Source organism: Rhinolophus ferrumequinum (genome assembly GCF_004115265.2).
Source record: "Rhinolophus ferrumequinum isolate MPI-CBG mRhiFer1 chromosome 15 unlocalized genomic scaffold, mRhiFer1_v1.p scaffold_54_arrow_ctg1_1, whole genome shotgun sequence".
Taxonomy (NCBI): Eukaryota; Metazoa; Chordata; class Mammalia; order Chiroptera; family Rhinolophidae; genus Rhinolophus; species Rhinolophus ferrumequinum.
This window is the reverse complement of record NW_022680357.1, coordinates 1,731,027-1,753,769: the sequence shown is the minus strand read 5'-3', so window position 1 is coordinate 1,753,769 and position 22,743 is coordinate 1,731,027. Positions and strand designations below refer to the sequence as shown.

The following is a 22,743-nucleotide window of genomic DNA, read 5'->3' as shown; positions in this document are numbered from 1 at the left end:
TGAACCCCAGCCCCAACCCCTCCCAGCTGTGCTTCCGGCTGAGGCTCCCCGGTTTGCTTGTGGGGGTTGGTTGGGGACAGGAGCTTTCCAGATTCATCCAGCGGGGTGGGGGCATCTTCTCCTGATTTCTGCCAAGGCCCCCCCAACCCCGTTTCACGGCAGCACAGCATCCATACCCAAACTGGGCTCCCTCATGCCCCCTCACCCCCCACCCCCCACGCCCCTCACCCCCCAAGCCCCCACCCCCTCACCCCCCAAGCCCCCCACCCTTCATCCCTGCACGACCCTCACCCCCCACCCCCTCACCCCCCCAAGTCCCCCACCTGTCCAAGCCACGCCCGCCATGATAGTTGTCTCCATCCCCAGCGCCACAGCCTAAGCCCCACTGTCCCCACCAGCCCCCTCTCTGGCCACCCTGCGTCTGGCCCACACCTTGGCTCCCAGGCCGTCCCTGCCCCCACAACCAGCACAACTTCCCAGATGCAGAGCTGAGCGTGGCCACCTCTTCAAATCCTCCTATCAATGGCTCTCTGGGGGCCCCCAGGTGACGGGCAAACTCCTGACATAACCTGTGCTGTCCTTGTGCCACACACATTGTGTGGGTTTCCTCTCAGCCCCAGGGCCTTTGCACGTGCTGTGGCTTCTGCCCACACACCTTGCCGCCTCCTTCCTCAGTTTCCCAACGGCCCTTCCTCTGAGAGCCCCGCCCTCACCCCTCCGGTTCCAATCAGGTCTTTCCCTCGTTCAGCTGTCGCAGTTCTCACATTCTGAGGCGACATTTTACTGTTGAAACGAACCCCGCAGCCCCAGATGCTTTCCTCCATCCTCACTTCCTCCCAGCGAAGGGTCAGCATCCGGCAGCAGCGGCTCTTCCCAGGGGATGAGCCTCCCAGCCTGGCTGTCCTCGGGCCTAGCTGTTTCGGACGAACGCCCATGAATCAAGTTGACGTTTCCATTACCGGAGGCCTGAATGGGCTGCGGTGGAGGCGGCAGGGAGATGGCTCGTCACAGCCACCAGCCAACGAGGGACATCAGCGCAGTGACTGCCCATCAGCCCTCCTCCCAGGGGAAGGACCGTGGCTCTGAGGACTCGCTGCTTGTGGGGAGAGACGGGGACGTGGGCAAACGAGAGGGCAGAGCCCCGTTTCAGAGCACCGAGCGTGTGCAGACACGGGTCCAGGGCCAGCACACGCACCCATGAGTGTGTGCACGGGGCATGACAGTGCCGGGGGCATACGCTAGCACGCGTGCACACGTAACCTTGAGCCGGTGCAGCGTGCAGGCTGGCGTGGCACGCAAGCCCAGGGCCCGTGAATACAGGGACATGGGGTACGGGTGCCCAGAGCAGGACAAGTGCATGAGAAGTACCCTGAGCGGTGGGTCAGGCCAGCTTCTGGGGGTCAAGGCGAAAGGCAAACACCCAAAGGCAACAGCCCTTCAGGGGTCAGCACATGTCTGCTCAGCACAGGGGTTGGAGCTGGCGGAGCTGTTTGCAGGAAAGGGCCTCTGCTCCCGCGTCCAGCTTTCCATGTGCTCAGCCAGGCCCCCCAGCCTTCAAGCCAGGTGGCCCCCCTCCTCCCCGATCCGAGCAGACAGTGCCCCGTGCTGCCAGCATGAAGACAGCCTCCAGTAACCGTCAGCAGAGACCCACTGGGACCCCGCACCCAGTCTGCCTGGAAGTGCTTCTTCCATCTAACCAGCAGCCGTCCTGCTGCAGGCTGAGGCTGAAGGACAGTGAGTTCTCACGCCTGCGCAGGAGGCGCCCTGGAGGGGACAGAAGGACTTGACACCCGAGTGACCTCCTTCCCCTCCCTCCCTGGCCTGTGCAGGGGCGGAGAATGTCCCCCGCTTGAGCCGTCTTCACACCATAAACACACAGCACTTGCACAATTTTTTATTGAATATTTTTCTTTACGCTGACTCTGTTTCTTTCTACCTAAATGCCTATTTTGGTTCCATCCTAAGCAGTAACATCTGTGAATTCATGGCACTCGTGTGCCCGTTTGACATTTTTTTTTCCTAGTACACATTTACATAAACACAACTATTAAAATAGATTAAAATTTTGCCCGTGTGTCAACTAGAATCACCTCCTGGACCTCAGTCCACGTGCCAACTTCAGAAGGACCCAAGGGGACATTAAAGAGCTCCGAGGTGCCAGGGTCCTGGGCTAGTTTCCCGTGAGACTCATCCGTGCCCGGCCCCAGCTCTGCAGCACTTTTTCTGGCCCCGAGGCCAAAGCCCAAACGCCTTGTCCTGACATTCAAGGCCTTGGGACGGGGCCCCAGCCTCTCTCCGAGACCCCTGTCCCGCCCCACACAACAGGTCTGAACTATTTCCTGAACAAATGAAGAATGGGTGGATGAAGCACTCACTGGATTAATCCATGCACGAATGATGGGCACACACCTCCACCCGCTGTCCCTGGGGCACCCGACTGCAGACCTCTGAACCTGGCCCCCACCAGCCCCTCCCCTGAGCTCACCACCACGTTCTCTTCCTTCCGCGTCCGTCCACCCCAAGCCTATTGATTTTCCCGCCTGACTAGTTCCTCCACCCTTTTCTCTCCCTTCGAGTGTGGTCAAGAGGAGGGGACGGGGCTTCCCACGTCCTCTCTGCCCACAGCTCCGGGGACGTCCAAGATGCACAACGCCACACTCCACTCTGCCGAAAGCAGCCCGGCTGCTGCGGGCCTGGGACAAAGTCTACGCTTCCTAAGGGGCTCCGTCCCCTCTGGCCCCTGCAGCTGGCTTTCTCACCACCCCTGTGCCCTCCCTGCTGTCCACACCTGCCATCTGGACTATTCCCAAGTCCCCACAACGTTCTTGCCTTCCCTTCTACACTCCTGCCTGTCCGACATCGAGATATTCTTCACGTCTTGGCTGAAGTGTCGTGTCCCCAAAGGAGGCTCCCCTCACCCGTCACCCCGGCCAGCATGCGCCACCTTGGGCTCCCACAGCTCCCCATGTGCCCCCGGCAAAGCACTTACTCCGTACCTGGCTCTGTTCTAAACGCTTCACGTACATCAGCTCATCGAACCCTTAGAATAGCTTTAGAGGTAGGTACGAGGCCGGTCCCCACGTGCCCGTGGGGACGAGGCACAGACAGGGCGTGCAACTGGCCCGAGGTCTCAGCTGGAGGGGCTGCGATCGGAACCCCGGCTGCCTGGCCCGGAGCCGGGCGCCACAGCACTTCACACACTGCATTATAACCGTCCGTCTCCTTATCTGTCCTGCTGGCCTGTGAGCTGTGCGAGGGCAGACCCCCTCTCTGGATGGTTCGATGTCCGATCTCAAGAGCCTCCCACTGTGCTCGGCCCACAGCAGGGACACCACGGATGGTATCACTGGACAGATGATACACAGACGGGTGATTGAACATGACGATGGGTGATGCATGAAAGGATGATGGATGGATGGATACAAGGGACGACGACACTGACGGGTGGACGAGGGATGGATGGATAACGGACGCGTGATGGATGACGGATGAGGGACAGATGATGGACGGCTACGTGGGTGACGGGTTTATGGAAAAGCGAAGAACATTCTCCGCTCGCTCTGGGGAACGCTCTAGAAATCCTCCTGGAAAGGGACGCGGCCTCTTGGAATCAGGGAGCCCTGGTTCAGAGCTCGGCGCCGCCGTTTGCTAGCTCTGTGCTCTTGGGGGCGAGTTTCTCCATCTCTGTGACCCTAAGTGTCCTCATCTTTATAATAGAAATCTGTTTCCTTGGGCATGCAAGACCCGGGATTTGATATAAAGGTGCCTGTAGACGTGGGCGTAGGGTGGCTTTGGGTCTGGGGGTGAGGGTCTCCCCACATCTCCCATCTGCCCAGTGCCCCACCTTGCCCGCCCTCTGGAATCCAAAGCAGCCGCCAGCCTGGCTCCATCGTGACCCCGGCCGCAAACCCAGCCCAGTCGAGGCTCCCTGCCTCCCACAGCTCAGCGACCACAGCTCAGCGAGACCGTGTCCCCTTCCGGCTCCCTGAGGACCCGACAGGATGGGCCGGGAAGAGGCAGCCACAGCCCAGCGAGCAACCGGCCTCCACACACAGCAAGAAACAGGTTCAACAAGCATTTATTGAGCCCCTGCTGTGTGGCCCCCCTGCCCCTCCTCCAGGAAGCCCCACCCACACCCTGCCCCTTGCAGGGCTCTGCACGGCTGGGCACCCCCTGAACTTCCTGGCTGGCTCGGGGGTCCCCAGGCTTTCAGTGGCCAATGTCCACGTGTTTCCTGGCATCCCAGCTGCACCCGGCAGGCTCTGCGTGTCATGGTGCCAAGTCAGGCGTCGCTGTCCCAAAGTCACTCGGTGCAGCTGTGTGTGTCCCCACGGCCACGCTGAGGCCAGGGAGCGGTGGGCGGCAGGCCTGGTGTCCCCCACACAGGCTGGCTGAGTTCAGAGGCCAGGTCCGCACGGTCGCCAGACCAGTGGCCCTGTGGCGGCCTGAGGTCTGGGGGCCAGGCCGGCGCTCGGTCACACCCAGTGCCCCAGGACCCAGCACTGGCGGCTCAGCTCTGCTGCCTCCTGCGCAGAGCTCTGGGGCCAGGGATCTGCCATGTGCGGCTGGTGACCTGCCGAGAGACGGGGGGTCAGTGCCGACGGCTGTCCTCTCACCCACACCGCTCTGCCCGCCGCCCACCCACTCACCACCCGCCCCCAGCTCTGTGCCCGCCACGCCCCCACTACCACCATCTACCCCCGGGTTCACGGCACCAAGACATCCAGACACGTGCCAGTGTCTGCTGCCATCCAGGTCTCAGGCCCCAAAACATGCTCCACTCCACTCACGCTTCCCACCCACAACCCCCCACAGACGTGCCCCCCCACCTGCCAGCACGCCCGCCTCGCACGCCCCTCCAGCCCCGCTGTTCACACGCAATCGACCGGCAACCCCCAAACCAGACCCGCCTCCCGTCTTCTCTACTTCCCGACCTGCTGACACACCCGCTACCTCACCAGGACCCCAACCCCCATCTTCCTGCCCCAACCCCCCTTTCCGACACCCCCCACACCCCCACCCTGCACACCCAGCTGCCCGCACACCCACACACCCCACACCCAGCTACTCACCCCCTCAGGCCACCTACCCACCCACGTCCACCTCCCACACCCTCCGTGAACCGCCCTGCCCCTCCCCTGCCGTGTCCCCCCCCCAGCCCTCCTGCAGCCACCTCCACCTACCCCTCCGCCATCGCCCGGCAGGCGTCCGTGACCCCACTGTGGCCTCCACGGGCTAAAGGCTGGGAGGACACGCGAGCCGCCTCCTGGGCCGTCCTTACTGAGTCTGAGCAGCCCCACGGCCACGGCACAGGACAGAGGCCCCCCCCCACCACCGCCCCCTGCTGGCGATGGCCGGGCCGCGGGAGGCCGGGGCTTCGTCCTGACCCCACGCACTAGAAGCACGTCCATCGCCACCCTGTGACCAGCCTAAAACGTCCTCGTACCCACTGGGAACCAAAGCCTCGTCTTCCCTCCCACAGGAAGCCGCCCACATCCTCTCCTCGGTGCTCAGGGGCCTTCGTCATCTTGGAGCATCCACCCCGAGTGGGTTCCCCCAGCTTCACCTCATTAGACGGCTCCACCCAGGAAGGCTGCTCCACGGGGAGCGATGGAGGTGGAGCCGGAGAGAGGAAGCAAAGGGAGGGCAGACCGGCGTGGGGGGTCGCGGGGGGCGACGGGGGCACGAACAGCCCCCAGCACTTACGCCCCATCCATCCACCTATGTCCCAGTCTCCAGCCTGGGACGCAGCTGCCACCATTTCACAGATGACGGAACCGAGACTGAGCCACGATAAACGGCCTCCGCGGGATTCACGGCCATGGCGGAGCTGGATTGCATCAACTTCCTCCCGACCCCAAACTTCCACGTGCAAAGAAATTTGCTCCATTCCTCCCCCCCACCCCCCGACCCCTTTGAGCTCTAACAGATGCTCAGATCTGTCCTTGTCATTCCTTAGGGTCACACAGGTCTTTACAGCCCCTTGAGGTGAAGGTTCCTGCTGAAGCCAAGCTCCTACTTGCACACCTCCCAGGACAGACTGCTCATCACTCTTCCTGCACCTCCAAAGCAGCCCTGACTGTGGGGGATTCTCCCTTATAAATAAGGCTGGAAGGCGACAGGCAGCAATGAAGACGGTTTTGTCCATGGTGGGGGTTGGGGTGCCCCCCTTTTTTTTTTTTGGCTCTGGTTTTTTTTCTTTCTGTTTTTAATAATCTTTAATGTTGGGTGGTGCTTTGCTAATTTTACTGTATTTTTAAAGGCGTGGGAATCATTTGGCAAACATTCTGGAATCGTTTCGCCCCAAGAAAAACATTTGCTTTGGCCCCAGTCACTGAAACCATTGTGTTCTTTGGAAGTGCTTACTGCCGAGTGATAGGTCTTTGGTTTTTGGGGTTTTTTTGTTTTTAATCTAGAAGCAAATATTTGGTGTACAGAATGGTTTATTTTTCTAAACGAGTATTTAGAAGTGGTTGTAGCTGCTCTTACCATTGCAACAGGCGGAACCTTGGAGAATTCATTGCAACACAGAGAAAGTGATCACATATTTTTAAGGAACAAGAAAGACCACAATCGGGGGCTGGCCCGGTGGCTCAGGCGGTTGGAGCTCCGTGCTCCTAACTCCGAAGGCTGCCAGTTCGATTCCCACCTGGGCCAGTGGGCTCTCAACCACAAGGTTGCCAGTTCAATTCCTCAAGTCCCACAAGGGATGGTGGGCTGTGCCCCCTGCAGCTAAGATTGAACACGGCACCTTGAGCTGAGCTGCCTCCCGGATGGCTCAGTTGGCTGGAGCGTGTCCTCTCAACCACAAGGTTGCCGGTTCGACTCTCGCCAAGGGATGCTGGGCTGCGCCCCCTGCAACTAGAAAACGGCAACTGGACCTGGAGCTGAGCTGCGCCCTCCACAACTAAGATTGAAAGGACAACAACTTGACTTGGAAAAAAGGCCTGGAAGTACACACTGTTCCCCCAGTAAAGTCCTGTTCCCTTTCCCCAATAAAATCTTAAAAAAAAAAAAAAAAGAAAGACCACAATCGCTATCCTTCCTTGGGTTAAAATCAGGTTCCTTGTCCCTGGATCCCGAGGCCAAATCATTAAAGGCTGGGCCCTGTCCCCTCTCCAGCCTCCCAGGAAAGGCTTGGCGCCCAGAAGCATTTACAGTCGGGGTCAGGGGGCTCTGTCCTCACACCTGAGCATCCCACCAGCCCACCAGGACTCCCCACTCCCTTCCCTGCTCCAGCCCCTTTACTTTGGGGCCAGTCACCAGCCAGGAAAACAAACAAACCTTATGCTGCTGATGGAGGAATCCCACCTCAAAATGTCTACGGCCCACGCCATGACGTAAATGGGTGGAGCAGCCAGAAGCAGCCAGCTCTGGACAAGTGCCGTTGTGGGGAATGTGAGCTCAGATCTCCCCAAAAGTTCAGAGAAACAGAAAATTGGGATTTCAAAATAAAATAAAATCTCCTGGCTTTTAAGTGATGACAGCTGAGGTTTTTAAAACATTTTCCACCACCCGCGGACCATGGAGCATCTCAGGCTGGATGCAGCCCACGGAAGGTCATTTCTGACCTGTTTCCCCAGAATTGCGTCTTTGTTCAGTGGCTTTGCACAGTCTGCTCCCGGCCAGGGCAACCTCCCCTGCGGTTCTCTGGCTGCTGACGCCCCAACTCCTCTTTCAAATGCTCCCTCCTCTGTGGCCCACAACACGCTGCATCCCCTTCTCCCTGTGCTCGTCACTTTGTGCTGCGGGGTCTTCCCAACTAACGTGGGGACTCAAGGCAGGCAGAGAGCAGATCAACTTCGTCCTGGAGCCCTCGGCCCCCAGCACCCGGCAGGGCACGGAGCAAGTCCTGAGCTGACTTTATGACACAGGAGGAAACCACGCAGCAGGAGGATGAGTGGTTCCTAGGCTGCAGGGATGGGCTCCACCTACCCTTCCTAGTCTGAGATTCTGGACACTGTGAGGTCCTTTGCAGCCTCTCCTTTGGGGGGGGGAGGGAAGCTGGGTTTGCAGTCTGATAATCAAATCCAGACTCCTTCCGTAATCAGTTGCGTGACTTTTTAAAGCTGTGTGTCTTTTGGACAAGTAACTTCCCTTTTCTGGGACTGCAAAGGGATGTGTTACAAAAGAATCAATAGGTGCCCTGCATAGAAATACTTCATTATCCGATTTCAGATAGCTGTGAAAAATAAAATGCCATAAATAGCTGGTGGGGGGTTCGGTTCAATCGCCTCTCTTCACAGATGGGGCAGCCGAGGTCCGTAAGTGGGAAGAGTTTTATCCAAGGACCCACTCCTAGGGTTGGTGGTAAGTACTGTGTTTTAAATTCCCTTGAAACCTCCCAGGTTTAGCAGAGTATCCAGCACATAGGGGTTGTTCTTAGATGGGGTCTCTCTTCCCTTTTCAATCCAAATGTCAAAACATGAACATATTTAACATCTGTCTCTTCCAGTCCTAACTTCCCAATCCTTCAGTGGGAAATCAGTCTTAAACTTTCTCCAAAGGGCCAGCCCGGTGGCTCCGGCAGTTGGAGCTCCGTGCTCCTAACTCCAAAGGCTGCCAGTTCGATTCCCACATGGGCCAGTGGGCTCTCAACCACAAGGTTGCCAGTTCGATTCCTCGACTCCCTCAAGGGATGGTGGGCTCCGCCCCCTGCAACTAAGATTGAACACGGCACCTTGAGCTGAGCTGCCTCCCAGATGGCTCAGCTGGTTGGAGCGCGTCCTCTCAACCACACGGTTGCCAGTTTGATTCCGCAAGTCCCACAAGGGAAGGTGGGCTGTGCCCCCTGCAACTACCAACTGGACCTGGAGCTGAGCTGCGCCCTCCACAACTAAGAATGAAAGGACAACAACTTGACTTGGAAAAAACGTCCTGGAAGCACACACTGTTCCCCAATAAAGTCCTGTTCCCCTTCCCCAATAAAAAAAATCTTTAAAAAAACAAACAAAAAAAAAAGCTCTCTCCAAGGCACTAAGAGCCAGGAGGTCACTTTCAGCTGCGCTGAATTGAATGAATTCACATCCCAAATGGATTCATTCTGTTGGGGGCCCTTCAATGCCACACAATGTGCAGATGGGGAAAGCGGGGCTCTCAGAGGGGAGGAGAAGGGGCTCTGCAGCTGGTCGAGGAATCGGCGAGGGCAGACGGGGCTCGGGAGTGGGCAGGCAGCTGGCATGGGCGCTGCTGACCCCGTAGCAGCCCAGCCTGGCATGGAAGCGCCGGGTCCCTTGGCAAGGGCGCGCTTTGCGCAGCCCGCCCGCTGTCCAAGGTGCTGAACACCTCTCTCCAGGACTCCTGGCCCATCCAGAGCTGCTGTCTGGCTGCCCAACCTTGAACCCTGCCCTCTACAGAGAGATGAGACGCGGCGAGTGACGGAGAAATGCTCCAAGGTCAGCACTGAGGTGCCAGACTTTGGAGACCCTGCAGCTAGTGACACCACCATCCCTCTTCCGTTGCCTAAAATGTCACAACTTTGGCAAAGGCACCCTGACGGCCTCTCCGAGTCGACTCCGCTCTGTAAACCTGGACCCTGAGGGAGCCCAGAGAGGCCATCACATGCGGTAACGTCCAGTTACGTACTTGTTTCCTCCCAGTTTCCATTCTAGGCTGCATGTAGCTTGAGGACACAGACTAGCTCTACTTTGATTCACCCGTGTCCCCAGCACAACTCCAGGCACAGTGCTGTGTTGATAGGTCTGTTGAATGAATAAATGATGGAGGATTTGGGAAGAAGAACAGGTTTGTGTGGGATCTATGTGGAGAGAAAGGTTGGGCTTTCTGGTCTACTTTGGGGGCAGGTTTTCTTAGGAGATGCAATGGGGGCCCCATCCTGCTTGTCACTAGACTTCATCTTCTGGGATCCCATATTTTGGGGCTAAACTATTCTCTTCATCTCTTTTTCACAGTTGAAATCGAGCTGGGTCCACGAAACCCGCCACCTCTCCCCAGAGCCACTGATTCCTTCATTCCTGTATTAAACGTTTGTTGTGCACCTACTATGTGTCAGCCTCCATATTGGGTGCTGGGTCTACAGACATGAGGGAGATGCAGACCTGCCCTCCGGTGCTCACAGTCTAGGGAAGGAGGCAGGCCTGTCTATGAAGCGACAAGAGCAAACGTGCCTTCAGCTCCTACTGTGTGCCAGGAGCCATTCACTGCGCCCCAGGTTGACCCGCTCATTTAATCGTCAGAAATACGTATGAGTTAGGTGCCATTACTATGCCCATTTTATGGATGAGGAAACTGAGGCCCAGATAGGTTAAGTCATCTGTCAAAGGTCTCACTACTGGGATGTGAACCCAGGCAGCCTCACGCCAAAGGCTGGGCTTGTAACCACCATAAAATCCTGCCTCATAGATGCAAGCACCCGGACAAGTTAACGGGAAGACGAAGGGAACCATCTCTGCCGGGGATGGGGAGGGCTGGCTGTCATTCCCAGACATTCAAGCTCGACTCCGAAAACACTTGTCACATTCATGATTCCACTGGTGTTCGCCAAGCAGAGGGAGCAGGTGATTTCAGGCAGAAGGAACAGGGTGTGAAATAGTTTCTTGGCAGGTAGATGAGGTTTCCAGGAGGTGTGAAACACCTGGCAATGTTGGTGTTTTGGAGGAAAGCAAGGTCTGGAAAGCAGGGCACGAGGGGGGCTGGCTGGGTGAGGAGTGGAGGGGTGGCTGCAGAAGTTTCTGGGTGTAAAGCCCAGCTGGCCCCCCGGGAGGTGGCGGGGCTTCTCTGTCCCTGGGGAGTTACCCGATGACATTCCTGTCCTGCCCCGAACCAAGGCATTGGAAGCTCCAGGGAAATCTGTATTTTCACAGCTGTTCCCAAGTGTTTCTTAGGACCACGTGTGATTGGAGGAGCCCTGCTTCAGGCAAAACCAGGCATAAAAAGAATAATGGCATAGCTTTAGTTTGGAGTCACCCAGACTTGTGACCCAAGACAAATGACTATTTCTGGAAACCCAAGGATCCTCACCCATAAAATGGAAACACTCCTTAGAGCAAACCCCCTGAGAACAAAGTGAGTGGAACCCGTCGCCGGAAAGGGATTCGTGGCGGACTAAGGGGCTGCCACGTGCCCGTGGAAACAGAGTCCCTGGACCTCGTGACACTGCCATTCTAGTGGGGGGAGAGTTAGCAAAGAAGGACTCAGAGTGACGGGTGACTGAAAGAGAAGGGAAGCTGGGAGGGGCTGGCCAGGGAAAGCCTCTGACGCCACCGGGGGTGGAGCTGGGGTGGGTTGGCGGGGAATTGGCTCTAGACGCAGCAGTTTCCGTCCAGGAGCTGCTGGATCGTCCAGCCAAGGGACAAATGTAGGCTCACGCATGGCAGCAGCTTTGACACACAGGTACTGGCCCAGCGCCCGGAGCAACACCACTGGGAATTTGCTAGAAATGCAGAATTCCAGGCCCCACCCAGCCGTCCGGAGTCAGAAACTCAGGGGTGGGCCGTGTAACCCACGTGTCCAGGAGCCTCCCTGGTGATTCTGAGGCTGACACCCACGTGGGTGTCAACCCCAGTGCCAGGGTCTCAGATGCGTCCCAGCTGCAGGCCCGTCTGGGTGCCCAGCAGGTGCCACTGACGCTTATTTCAGAAACGTTGTGTTTCCATTTTAACAGAGGAAGCAGACTCGAGCAGGACTATATTGGATGTGATTTTGATCTAATAAAAATACCAAGTTGCTCTGAGCCCAGAAAAGTTCTTCCTTGCAATTCCCTCTGCTATTCTGAGGGCAACAGTGGCAGAGACTCCTCTAGATGGAGCTCCCAGAAGCCACCTCCCCACCCAGCAAGCGACTGCGTCTCGCCCAGTCCAGCTTTACGGACACACCTGGCGGAACCAAAAACTTGTCTTGGGCATTGAACTTGATGGCTGCAATCAGCCGCAAACCCCAGTTGCCCCCGAAAGGAAGATGCAAACACCCGGATCATACAGCAACACCACCTCCACCAAATGTCACCTCTGATGTGCTCCTGAGCTAGCTGGTGGCACTGCAGAGCCCCAAAGGCAGCTTTCAAAAGCAAACTCTTTCCTTGGGAAAGAGAAATTGTGGCAGAATCCATATCACAGTGGCCCAAGGTAAAAAAATAGCAAATGTGGAGCGGTGAAGATAACCGGAAGTTCATATACCTGTTTCTGTAAAAGTAGCTGCTGGTGGAGGTGGGGGAAATAGAGGGAGAAACCTGGAGGGTGAGAGCCAGCAATCGAGCACCTGCTGTGTGCCAGGCACTGCTCTCGGCTCCCAGGATCCAGACATGAACCAGACGAGAAAGGGCGACCGTTCTCGTGGAAGTTAGTGGAGGGAGGCAGCAAAACAAGAATCAAGTACATACATAGATAATTCCAGAGAAGGGCAGATGCTCTGAAGGCCAGAAAACAAGGCGCTGTGAGGGCAGCTGGGGGAGCTGGTGCAGCTCCGGGGAAACAGCCTTCCGGCTGAAACTTAAAGATGAGACAAAATGAGTGCAGCAAAGGTTTAGAGGGAGAGCGAGACGGGCGGCAAGGACGGCAAGTGCGAAGACTCCATGAAAGAAAGAGCAAGGCCAGGGTGTGTGGAGCGGAACGAGGGAGAGAGTGAAAGGAATGAGGCCGGGTGTCGGGTGAGAGCAGACCAGCCTTTTCTCCCAGGGTGAGGGGGAAGGTCTACGTGCCCAGCTGAGCTGTACGCGCCAGGGGACCAGAGATCTCAGCCGAGTCAGTTTGCCTTTTGCTCTTTAGTTGCCCCCCCTGCACAAGCATAGCCGTCCTTCCCAGGGCTGTGCCGGCAGACGCGCCAGAAGGCTATGAAGTGCTTCGCGGAGACCATATGAAGTGCTTCATGGAGACCCGCACACAGAAAGCGTTTCATGACGTGGGCGCCCTGGCACCCCTCCTCCCCACTCCCCTGTGCCCGAAAGTCAGCCCACCACAAAAGCGGAGCAGCTGCTTGGTGCAGAAATATTGCAAAACTCAAGCAGGCATTTCGAAAATATTTTCTTGGCCAAAAACCCACTAGCAGCTAAGAGGCTGCCTTCTGGAGATGGCTTCGTTTTCCTGGATGGACTGGATGGTCAGGCTGCTTTTCCAGCCCACGGGCGGCGCTGGGAGGGCCAATCACGCATGGCTGCACCACGAACCCTCACGCTGCCCAGGCCTGGCAGGAGGGACGTGCCCAGCCCGTGGAGCCACTGAGCGCCAGGCGGTAGCTCACTCTGGTGGCTCAGGGTTTGGGCTCTGGAGTCAAACAGGCCAGGTGCAGATCCCAGCCCTGCCACTTCCCGGCACAGCCGTGACCCTGGGCCTCGCTTTCCCTGTCTGTAAAATGGGCTGCATTTAGGATTGAATGAGGGGATGAACGTAAAGTCGTCCGAATGTACACAAGGCTGAGATGCTATCATCACACCTGGTGGGACTGAGCTCCTGCTGGGGCTTCTTTTCACCATCAAGGCCCGGGATCATCGTTACAGCTGCAGAATTCTACCAGGTTGGATGACCCTTGGCTAAGAACCCCATCCCGCCCCGCCCCTGCACCCCCACACCACCCCAAGCTGGAGGCGGTGTCTGCACTGACCCCAGGGTAGCTCTGGCCACACAGCACAGCAGGAGCCTGGGAGCTGCCCGGCCCAGGATCACTATTCAGGTGCAGGCTCATTATTATCTCCCTGCTCCAGACCCACCATGGGACCCTGCCCAGGGAAGCATTTTCAGGAAAGATTTGTTGAGTAAATGAATGAATAAACGACCTTCGTGTGGCCACGGAAGCAGCCCATCTCAGGATAACTAGTGACCAAAGCTCTTCCACAGGCACTAAGCCCTCACTGGGGAAACTCCTCCCTCAGCTCTGGCAGCAGACGGGGCCTTCTTCTTCCTTGTTCTTTTAAATCTGGGACCCTGGCTCCTGGGCTGGTCCCCTGGGAAGCACAGCCGTCCCAGCTCGCTCATCTACCTGATAAAAGGCACATCTGGCAGAGCTGCTGTGGGATCCGAAGTTCTTCCCCCGCCCCCCAAGCTGGGACTGGGAAACCTCTGGGGGCAGCTGACAGCTTTCTGCAGCCCCTCCCCCAATGCCTTCCTCGGCTCCTCTTGGAGCCCCAGGGAGTTCCCACGGCATTGCTTCCCTGCCTCTCCCCATCCTACATTCTCCCTGGAGGATGTCAGCAATGCTACCTGCACCCCCAATTCTACACACCCCTCAGACTCTACACACGCACCCTACACATGCAGACAAAGCACCACTGTGCTCCACAAACCGGTCCTCCCCAAAGCGCCCGGAGATGGAGGTCAGCAGGAGCACACGCTGACCTCCAGCGGCACCAGGGCTCTTTCCCTGCCCCCTCAGACACCGTCCCCAGCCCAGCAGCCCTCAATGACAGAGGAAGGTCACAGTCCCATCTGGGGTACGATTCAGACTGAGCTGCACTGGCTGCCTGAGTCCCCCCAGGGCCGCGGTGACCGCTGGGCCAGGTGCCCTCCCCCACCGCCTCCCTCTCCCCATTTAGTGCCCCTGCCCTGCTCCTACTAGGGTTTTCTGGGGTCACACCAATGACCTACTTGCTGTTGAATCCTTATCTCAGGACCTGCTTCTGGGGGAACCCAAACCGAGACACTGACAGTTCTAGCAAAGAGTTCTTGAACGTACTACCCCTTTCATCTCCACTGGCTCCGATCCTTTCCCCACATTGCAGACGGAGGGAGAGAGGGAAGGAGGGGTATGAATATACAGACCTGGTACATAGATGTACAACTCACTAAATAATTCGGATGTGTCTCTTCCCAACTCAAAGGGCCCCGGGCCGGTACCGCCTCTGAGAGTCTCTCTCCTTAGAAAGAAGACCAGACCCTCTGCTCCCAGCCCCTCACCCACCTCGTCTTCTCCCTCCCGCCAGAGCCATTCCTCGCTCAGTTACTAGATCACAGGATTGGGAGGTAGACAGACCTGAGTTCCAATCTCCACTGTCTTAGTTTGGGTCTCCTAGAGCGGTCCCCGAAATAGGAAGTTGAGTGCAGGAAAGATCTTAAGGAGCGAAGGCAAGTGGCCCCCGGAACAAGGCGGCCCACCCAGGGCGGGCTGCTAACCCTGGTAACGCTGGACTCCAATCCTGCGGGGGGCTCAGTGCCATCCCACTGGAGGGGCAGGGAGCGTCCCGGCACTTCCCGCCCTTCTGTGGGTGCAGGTGGGGGGCCTCAGGCGCTGGAAGACACCAGAACTCCCTAAAGGAGCTGAGGGGTGCGGGCAGGGCACTGACAGCCTCTGCTCCAATTGTTCTGCCACTGACTCGCTGAGCTGTGTGGCTTTGGGCAAGTCACTCCACCTCTCTGAGCCTTAATCTCCTCACAGGCAAAATATGGAGAGTCATTTTCCGCAGGGGCTGTGGGTCACGTGGGTCAGCCAGCACACAAGATCGGGCATGAAAAGCCCTTGGGAGGGGGTGGGGTGGGCAGGAGGCCGTGACGGGGATTCAGCAGGCTCAGCTGAGGTTCTGCCGTTCTAACTCGCACCTCATGTCAGTTCTTCCTCTTTCTGGAGTGAGACCCTGCTCCCTGGTACCTCCCTCCTGCTTCCTGGCCCAGACCTTCGTCTTCCTAATGGGAGCCCTGGATTCTGTCCACGGCGGCCCCATGCCAAGGCTTGCTTTCAGGGTCAGTGCTTTGGAAGCTGCTTGGCTAGTTCAGCCCTGAGGCCAGCGGCTAACCCCGGGCTGGGCGTGCGATGTGTTGCCTGCCGGTCCTGACACACTCCAGCCTCCCTCGTGCTGTCTCGGCTTTCCCTCCCCGCACGTGAGGGCCGTGGCTGCTGTGTGCAGACAACTCGCTCCGCTGAGAACCCAGCCTCGGTTTCCCCAGCTGTCGTGCGTGTCTGTGGGACCGAGGACGACATCTCCAGGGTCCTTCTCCTCAGCCAGCCCAGAACCTGTCACCCAGGCTCCTGCAGGTGAGGCCACTTACGGGTGGGGTGTCTCTCGTGGTGACGGCAATCTAAGCGAAGGTCTTCTTCCTCGTTCCCATCCCCCTTCTCCATCCTGGAAAGAAAAGAACCCGACAGCTTGTGTGAGAAACAGCAGGCTGAGCCGGCGGAGACCCGGGACCTGGAGAAGGGCAGCTCCTCCCCCACCCACGGAGGGCATTTGTGAAGCAACTTTGCCCCCCCCCCCAGACGTTTCCCACCATCCTGGGAGAGGGGTGTCATTATTTCCACTGTATTGATGAAGAAACCGAGGCATCAGAAGGTGGTGTGACCGACCTGGTGTCACACAGCTGATGAATTAGAGGTGGAACAGGAATGTAAACGCATGTGATCTCACAAAAAGACGGTCGGTTATTGTGCAAATGGCAGATTACAAAGGCACGGGTGTGGCTAGATTTGCTTAAAAACTGTACTGAGATGCACAAACAATCATTTGGCTGAATACACATCGAAAGCCATGGTGATGAGCCCTTGATAACGTTAAGAATCGTGGATGAAATCTAGAGCCTTCTTTTCCCACTTTCCTCTATTTTCGGATTTGGGGGCCACGGATTTTTATTAGCCGTGTCACTCTGCTTAACTCAATTAAAACTCTTCCTAAAGCCAGTTCTACATATAAACAAATTCCCGGGCTTCTGACACCTGGCACAGCGACCTTTCCCACCGACAACTGTGAGGGTCTCTCAGGAGCGGCCTCCTTCTCCTCTGGCGCTGCCTGTCCTGGCGTGGCAGGCGTGGCACGGGTGGCAGGGGGTGACGAGCACGGAGCAGAGCCTGACCGGGTCAGAGCAGGACAGCTGCAGGCTCTCTGACATGGCTCCAGGCCCAGACGCTCATGCCCACCCACCGATGACGGGCCAGAGAGTGGGAAGGGCCATATGCACTCATCCGTTTGTAACCCACCTAAGTCCCAGAGCTCTGCGGGGTCCAGTCCAAATGTGCATCCCCCTCAGAGAAACACAGTCTGGTCCCTGATGTAGAAACCACTGCAACCAGTGTGTCTGTGAAGCCCGAAAGCACGCCAGCCCCGCACCTGTGGCCGCACAGCCTGACGTCTTCCCTCCATCCCTCGCGCCTTCTGCTCGCCTGCCGCTGTCGCGAAACCTCTCTCGCCTCATGTCTGACTCTCAGTGCTTCCCCAAAACCCTCTCCAGGGTTCTCCGCACCTCCGTCCTCTTGCCTTTCCTCCACCCTGCTTTTCTCTCCACTGCTCCCCTCTTTGTTCTCCTGCAAGGAAATCTCAAAACTCTCCAAGCCAGGGCCCCGCGCCTCTTTCCTGATCCTTCCCATCACCGCTTACGCCCAGGAACACGGCCGGCTGGGTCCTGAGGCTGGACGAGACATGGGGAAGGTGGTGAGTGACAAGCCAGCAACTTGGGAAATGGTCTTCGGGGGAGAAGGACTCCAGCACTGGTGATTTCGGGCCCCTCAGGTTACTCATTCATTCACTCCACAGGGATTTCCTGAGGCCCTACTGTGTGCGGCTTGCACCAGATTCTGTGTGGAGGACAGTAGGTCCACTTCTTAGTCTCCGCTTTCAGAGAGCTTCCAGTCTGGTAGGGTGACGAGCTCGCATTCTAGTTAGACGATGACAGGCGCCAACCAAATGCCACCCACGCCTGCCCACGTTGTCCCCACTAAGGGACCAGGCCTGGGCTCTGCAGGAGGCAAACTCTGCACATGGTTCCGGTTTACAAACGCCTTCTGTGGCCTGGGGCGGGTGGGGGGGCCACAGATGGCAGAACGAAGGCCTGAGTGAGGGTGCCAGGGGATGGTTCCATAGAAGGGGAGATGTCCTCCCTCTTTGTTTTGTCTTTTAGTGGAAAAAAATCGTTGTTCTTTTCCTGATAGCACAGGTTAAAAAGAAAAAAAAAATTCCAGCTTCATAAAGAGCAAAAGCCCCCCTGGGTAATGACACCTCTGTGGTGAGTAGTGTCGTGCTTATCTTGTCAGAATTAATACTTTTTTGTATACGTGGCCTCAAATTAAACACACTCTTGCAATCCGATATCCCGAATGCACCCATACACTTCCCACATCTTTCGATATCACTACACACAAATTTCACTCCCTTTTCTTTCCTGACAGTATGTGGGGGGTGGGGAATTAACGTTCAGCACCCTCTTGATAAGCATTTGGGTGTTTTCCAGTTTTTTTCACTCTTCCGAGTAGTGTTGCAGGTGTATCCCCACAAGGGGATGCGTCCCCGTCCGCAGAGACACTCACGGCCGGTGTCACGGGTCCTGAAGCTGTGGCCGGATTCGAACCCTGGATGGGAGGCTGGGCCCGATCACTGAGCCCAACCTCATTGCAGAGTGACACCGGCCTGGCCCGCCTGGGGCCTCGGGGTAAAGAGACAGCAGCCCTGCTGTGCAGTGGGACCCCCACACCCCCTGACTTCACAGCTGTAACCTCGAGTGACCCCTTGATCCTCCCAGGCTCCCAGTTCTCGTGGCTTCTGACCCTGAGTTATCGTCCTCCACGCCTCAGAACCTCAGCCTGGGGACATGGGCCAGGGAGCAAAGGGGCTGATGACTAAGGAGAGAACCAGCCCGCCTGGCGCCTGGCAGATCCCTCGGTCTCCCTGCTCATCCCACAGGTGAACAGTGAAATTAGCACATGAACGGGCGCCCACCAGGGAGTCAGCTCTTGTGTGGGCCAGGCCCTGGGTGGCCCTTGAGGAACCTTTGAGAAGCCCCACCTGTTGTACATAAGCAAACAGTCACACGTGAATGCGTAAATACCCTGGAGTTTAAGCTAGAGGCTGTGAAGACGGCCGAATGGAGAGAAAGTCCAATGCAGGGGTTGGCAAACTTTTTCTGTAAAGGTCTAGATGGTACATATGTGAGGCCATATGGTCACTGTCACGGCTACTCAACTGCCCTTGTAGTTCGACAGCAGCTGCACACGATACACAAACACACGGGCGAGTTATTTAGTAAACGCCCGTGTCCGGCAGGTGGTGGCCCGGATTTAGCTTTCGGGGGATGTTGTGTTACCTTTTGGTCCCTCCAGTACTTCTAAACTTGGGAGGCCCACTGAAGTCACCTGGGATTTTAAATTACCCGGTGACTGCCACGTGCGGCCAGGGTTGAGAACCATTCATGTCAGGGCAACGTTTCCCAAACTTGACGGTGCCCATAGATCACCAGGGGACCTTGTTAAAAGGCAGATTCCGATTCAGCAGGCCTGGGGTGGGGCCTGAGGTTCTGCATTTCTAACAGGTTCCCAGGTGAGACCCCGGCTGTGGGTGTCTGGGGGGCTCCCCTAAGTTTAGGCCCGGTCGTCCTTCCCAGGGCTCTAGGCTGCCATCCGGCGGGCCCAGGCCTCCAGGTCCTGCCCACAGGACTGGCTACAAATGGGCGTCACCAAGGAGCCAGCAATAGTGACACTCGGGCAGGCGGGCGCCAGGGGCCCTCCCAGCGCTCATTTCCCCGCAGCTGGCTGGTATTTCGGAGGACAGATGGGTGCTCAGGGAGTGGCCGTCCTCCCACCTGCTCCTCCCAGCGCATTTTGCTCTGTTTCCACCTCATGGACCGTTCTGTGCTGTTCGCTTTCCTTTCACGCGTCACGGTCAGCGATCTAATCCATCTGGTGGGGGGCGTCGGGCGAGGGCCCGGGGTCTCTTCGTGCCATCTCTAATTTCAGGGCGCCACACGCCTCTCAAGAAAAACACAGTCATTTCACAGGACCCCAATAAAGAGTGATGAAGGGTGAGGTGGCGCTGAGACGTAACATTCAAGCAGGGGAAGTGGAAACGGGGTAAGAGGAGCCGTGATGGAAGAATCTCCGAGGTGAAACGTCTACGCAGAGGACAGACGGAACGGCACGTTTTCAACGACCCAGTTTGCAACGGAAGAAAGTCTCACATGAAAGGGAGTGTTGGCAAACGAATGCCCACACGTAGGACATTACGATTCCATCACGTCACATCGTTTTTAAGTGCCACTCCAAGGTGGTGGGAAATAAACGGGTTTTTAAAAATACCCCCCCCTCCCTTTTTTTTCTTTTCCTGTTTTATGAGTCATGTCGTCATAATGCAAAACCTTGGGGACACACGGAGACAAGAACGGATGCGCAGTGTCCTCCCCTAATCCTGGTGTGTAGCTGACCGGCTCGTCTCCTGTTCCTCCACTATTGGGTTTTCAAAAGACACGTCTAGATGTTATCACCTTGAGATCATTCTCCGAACTGAATGGGTTACAAATTATTACTTAGAAAAACAATCACTGGGATTCGTGGAGCCTCCAACAGCCTCCCAGGCGGCTCCGAGGGCCCCACGACAACCTGAAAACACCTCCAGACGTGGTTTATCTCAAAAGCCCCTTTCTCAGCCCAGCCTCGGCTCCAAGGGGAAGGAACTGGGGAGGGAGCAAAGTCCCAGAGGCAGGTGTGCCCGAGCGCGGTGCTGCTCAGCTTGGCAGCTCGGGAAACAGTGGGAAGGTCACGGGAGCCAGACCACGGGCAGCTCGCGGAGGGCAAAGGTCACCTGGCCTGACAGATGGCCCCGCAACAGGCCCTGGAGACTCGCTCCGAGGACTCGCCCTCTGCTCTGTCACTCTCTCCATCCATCCCCATATTCTGGAATAAAGAACGGGACCTGGCATGTGTCCCTGCGTCCCAGGAGCCTGCAGGATACCTGTGGGGCTAGACCTGTGACGAGTGCCATGGACGGGCCTCGGGCTGGGCCAGGACGGGGTCTGGTCTGTTTTGGGATCAGTAAGTGAGGTGAGACCTGAAGACCCCAAGGAATGGGGGCGCTCCAGGCAGAGAGGGTGGCAGTCCAGAGGCCACATGGAGGCGGGAGAACGGCCAGTCTGGGGACCGGTGGAGGTCCGTCGGGGTGCTGTGTGCAGGGTCCCAGGGGCCACGGTGGCAATGGGAGACCTCGAAAGTCACGCAAGGAGCTGGGCCTGTCCTGGAGCTGTGGGAAGTCGCCGCCGTGCTTTAGGCAGAAAGATGGGTTACAGGTACCTAATCGTGTTAGCAGAGGGAAGCTATAGCATTCTGGCTTCTGGGGAGGACAGACGAGGGGGCAGAGTCGCATGAGGGACGACATGGGACGTCCACACAGGAGGAAAGGGCTGACATGGCCTCGGCTAGGATGGTGGGAGCGGAGAGAAATGAGCTGCAGGGAAATAAATGCCCTGGATTGGTGATGACCCAGCCATGGGGGTGTGAGGACTTGCAGATGTCTGGCTGCCACCAGCAGGGCCTCCAAGGACAGAGAAGCGGGACTCGGACTGGGTGTGGGGACACCCGCACGAGTGGGTCCTGGCCATGCTGACGTTTGGTGCCTTTGAGAAAATCCCGAGGGAAAACGCCAAGGTAACAGCTGGATGTGGAGTCAGGCGTCTGGAGTGGACTGAAAACGTGGGAGCCCTGGCGCAGGTGTGGGGAAAACGTGAGGGGAGAAGTGGGGCCCTGAACTGACCTTGGGGGCATCCCCTGTAACAGGAGGGGGGCGGGGAGGAGCTGGTGGGAGGGGCCACGGGGGGGGGGAGGAGGAGGAGGAGGAGGAGGAGGAGGGAGAGGAGGGAGGCGGGTGGGAGCCCAGGGGGGAGGGTGTGTGCAGAGCACCCAGGCTGCTGCGAGCTCTTTTGGGGGGAGAAGGGGCTGGAAAGCAGATTGCAGAGGGTCGTGCTGTGCGTGGCAAGGGAGGAAGTGGAGCTGAGCCTTCCCGAAAGTCCCCCGACAGCGGACCGGCTGGAGCGGAGCCGTGAGGAGCGGGGCCCCGCCTCCCGGGGGCTGGCAGCCAGGAAGCGGGTGGGGGTGCGTTTCTCTGTCACCTTCTCATCCCGATTCACGATTCACTCCGTGGCCGCTGCAGCTGCCGCCGGCCCCCACCCGAAACGCTGGGGGAGGACGAGAGGGGTGAGCCCCCCGGCTGACGCCCCCCGGCTCCTGCTCCCGGATCACACCACACGGCTGGTTTTCCTAAACACACGCGTGTGTCCCGTCCGGCGTTTGTGCCTGTGCCTGGGGACGCCTTCTGCACCCACCGCCCCTCCGGCCGGTGAGCGCTGTGCGTGTTTGGGCTCGGGGGTCTCATCTATGAAGGCTTCCTGTCGTCTCCCTCCCCCCGGGGTGGGGGGCTCAGCCCTTCACCGGGAGTCGCCCCCAGCAGAACCATCCATCACAGCACCCATGGCACTTTGCCTGCCGTGCTCAGCAGCGCCAGAGTCAGGGGGCCAGGCAGGTGACAGCGGCAGGCGCTCCCCTGTCCAGCCTATTGTCACCATGTCACCATGTCACCAGGGGCCCCGTGTGGCCAGACCCTCAGCTTTCTCATGACAAGCCAAAAACCTTGATGTTTTTTAAAACAAGAACTCTCCCAATTTTTAAAACTCAGACCATCCTTAAGAAACGTAAAACCACCACAGGGGCCAAACTCAGCACATCTACAGGCGAAATTCTCTGAGGGTCTCTCCTTGGCCACACGTGTTATGCTCTCTTCTCCGGCAGAGGCTGTGTCTGTACAGAGGGAGGTTTCTGGCAGCGGTGGGGAGTAGGGACCCCCCCCCCGGCCTCCGCTTTGTGCCAGAAACTTAATTGCAATCATCTCCTGTAAGCCTCACATCAAAGCGGCAAGAAAAGTGCCAGCCCATTTTCCAGCCGGAAAAACTGAGGCACAGAGGCTGCGCGTGCACAGCTGATAAACCACAGAGTTCAGCGGAGACAGCGTCCAACCTGGTGCTACGATGAACAGTATCGGCACTGTGGACACTCAGTACTGTGACTCATCGAGCTCCTGTGGATCCAGGGACCCGGGACCAAGCGGAAAGCACGGACACC

At 57.7% G+C, this 22,743-nt stretch overlaps 1 protein-coding gene across 2 annotated transcripts in view; it reads right to left on the bottom strand.

Annotated features, from left to right (window-relative positions):
* Positions 1–1,920: 1,920 nt before the first annotated feature.
* GSG1L (GSG1 like) overlaps positions 1,921–22,743 on the bottom strand; it is a 193,096-nt gene continuing 172,273 nt past the window's right edge. For both annotated transcript variants that reach the window (XM_033101078.1, XM_033101077.1), the window contains 2 exons: positions 15,930–16,003; positions 1,921–4,573 (listed from right to left, as the gene is read on the bottom strand). In XM_033101078.1, coding sequence (XP_032956969.1) covers positions 4,476–4,573; positions 15,930–16,003 — 172 coding nt within the window. In that variant the 3' untranslated portion in view covers positions 1,921–4,475. The remainder of the gene's footprint in view (positions 4,574–15,929; positions 16,004–22,743) is intronic.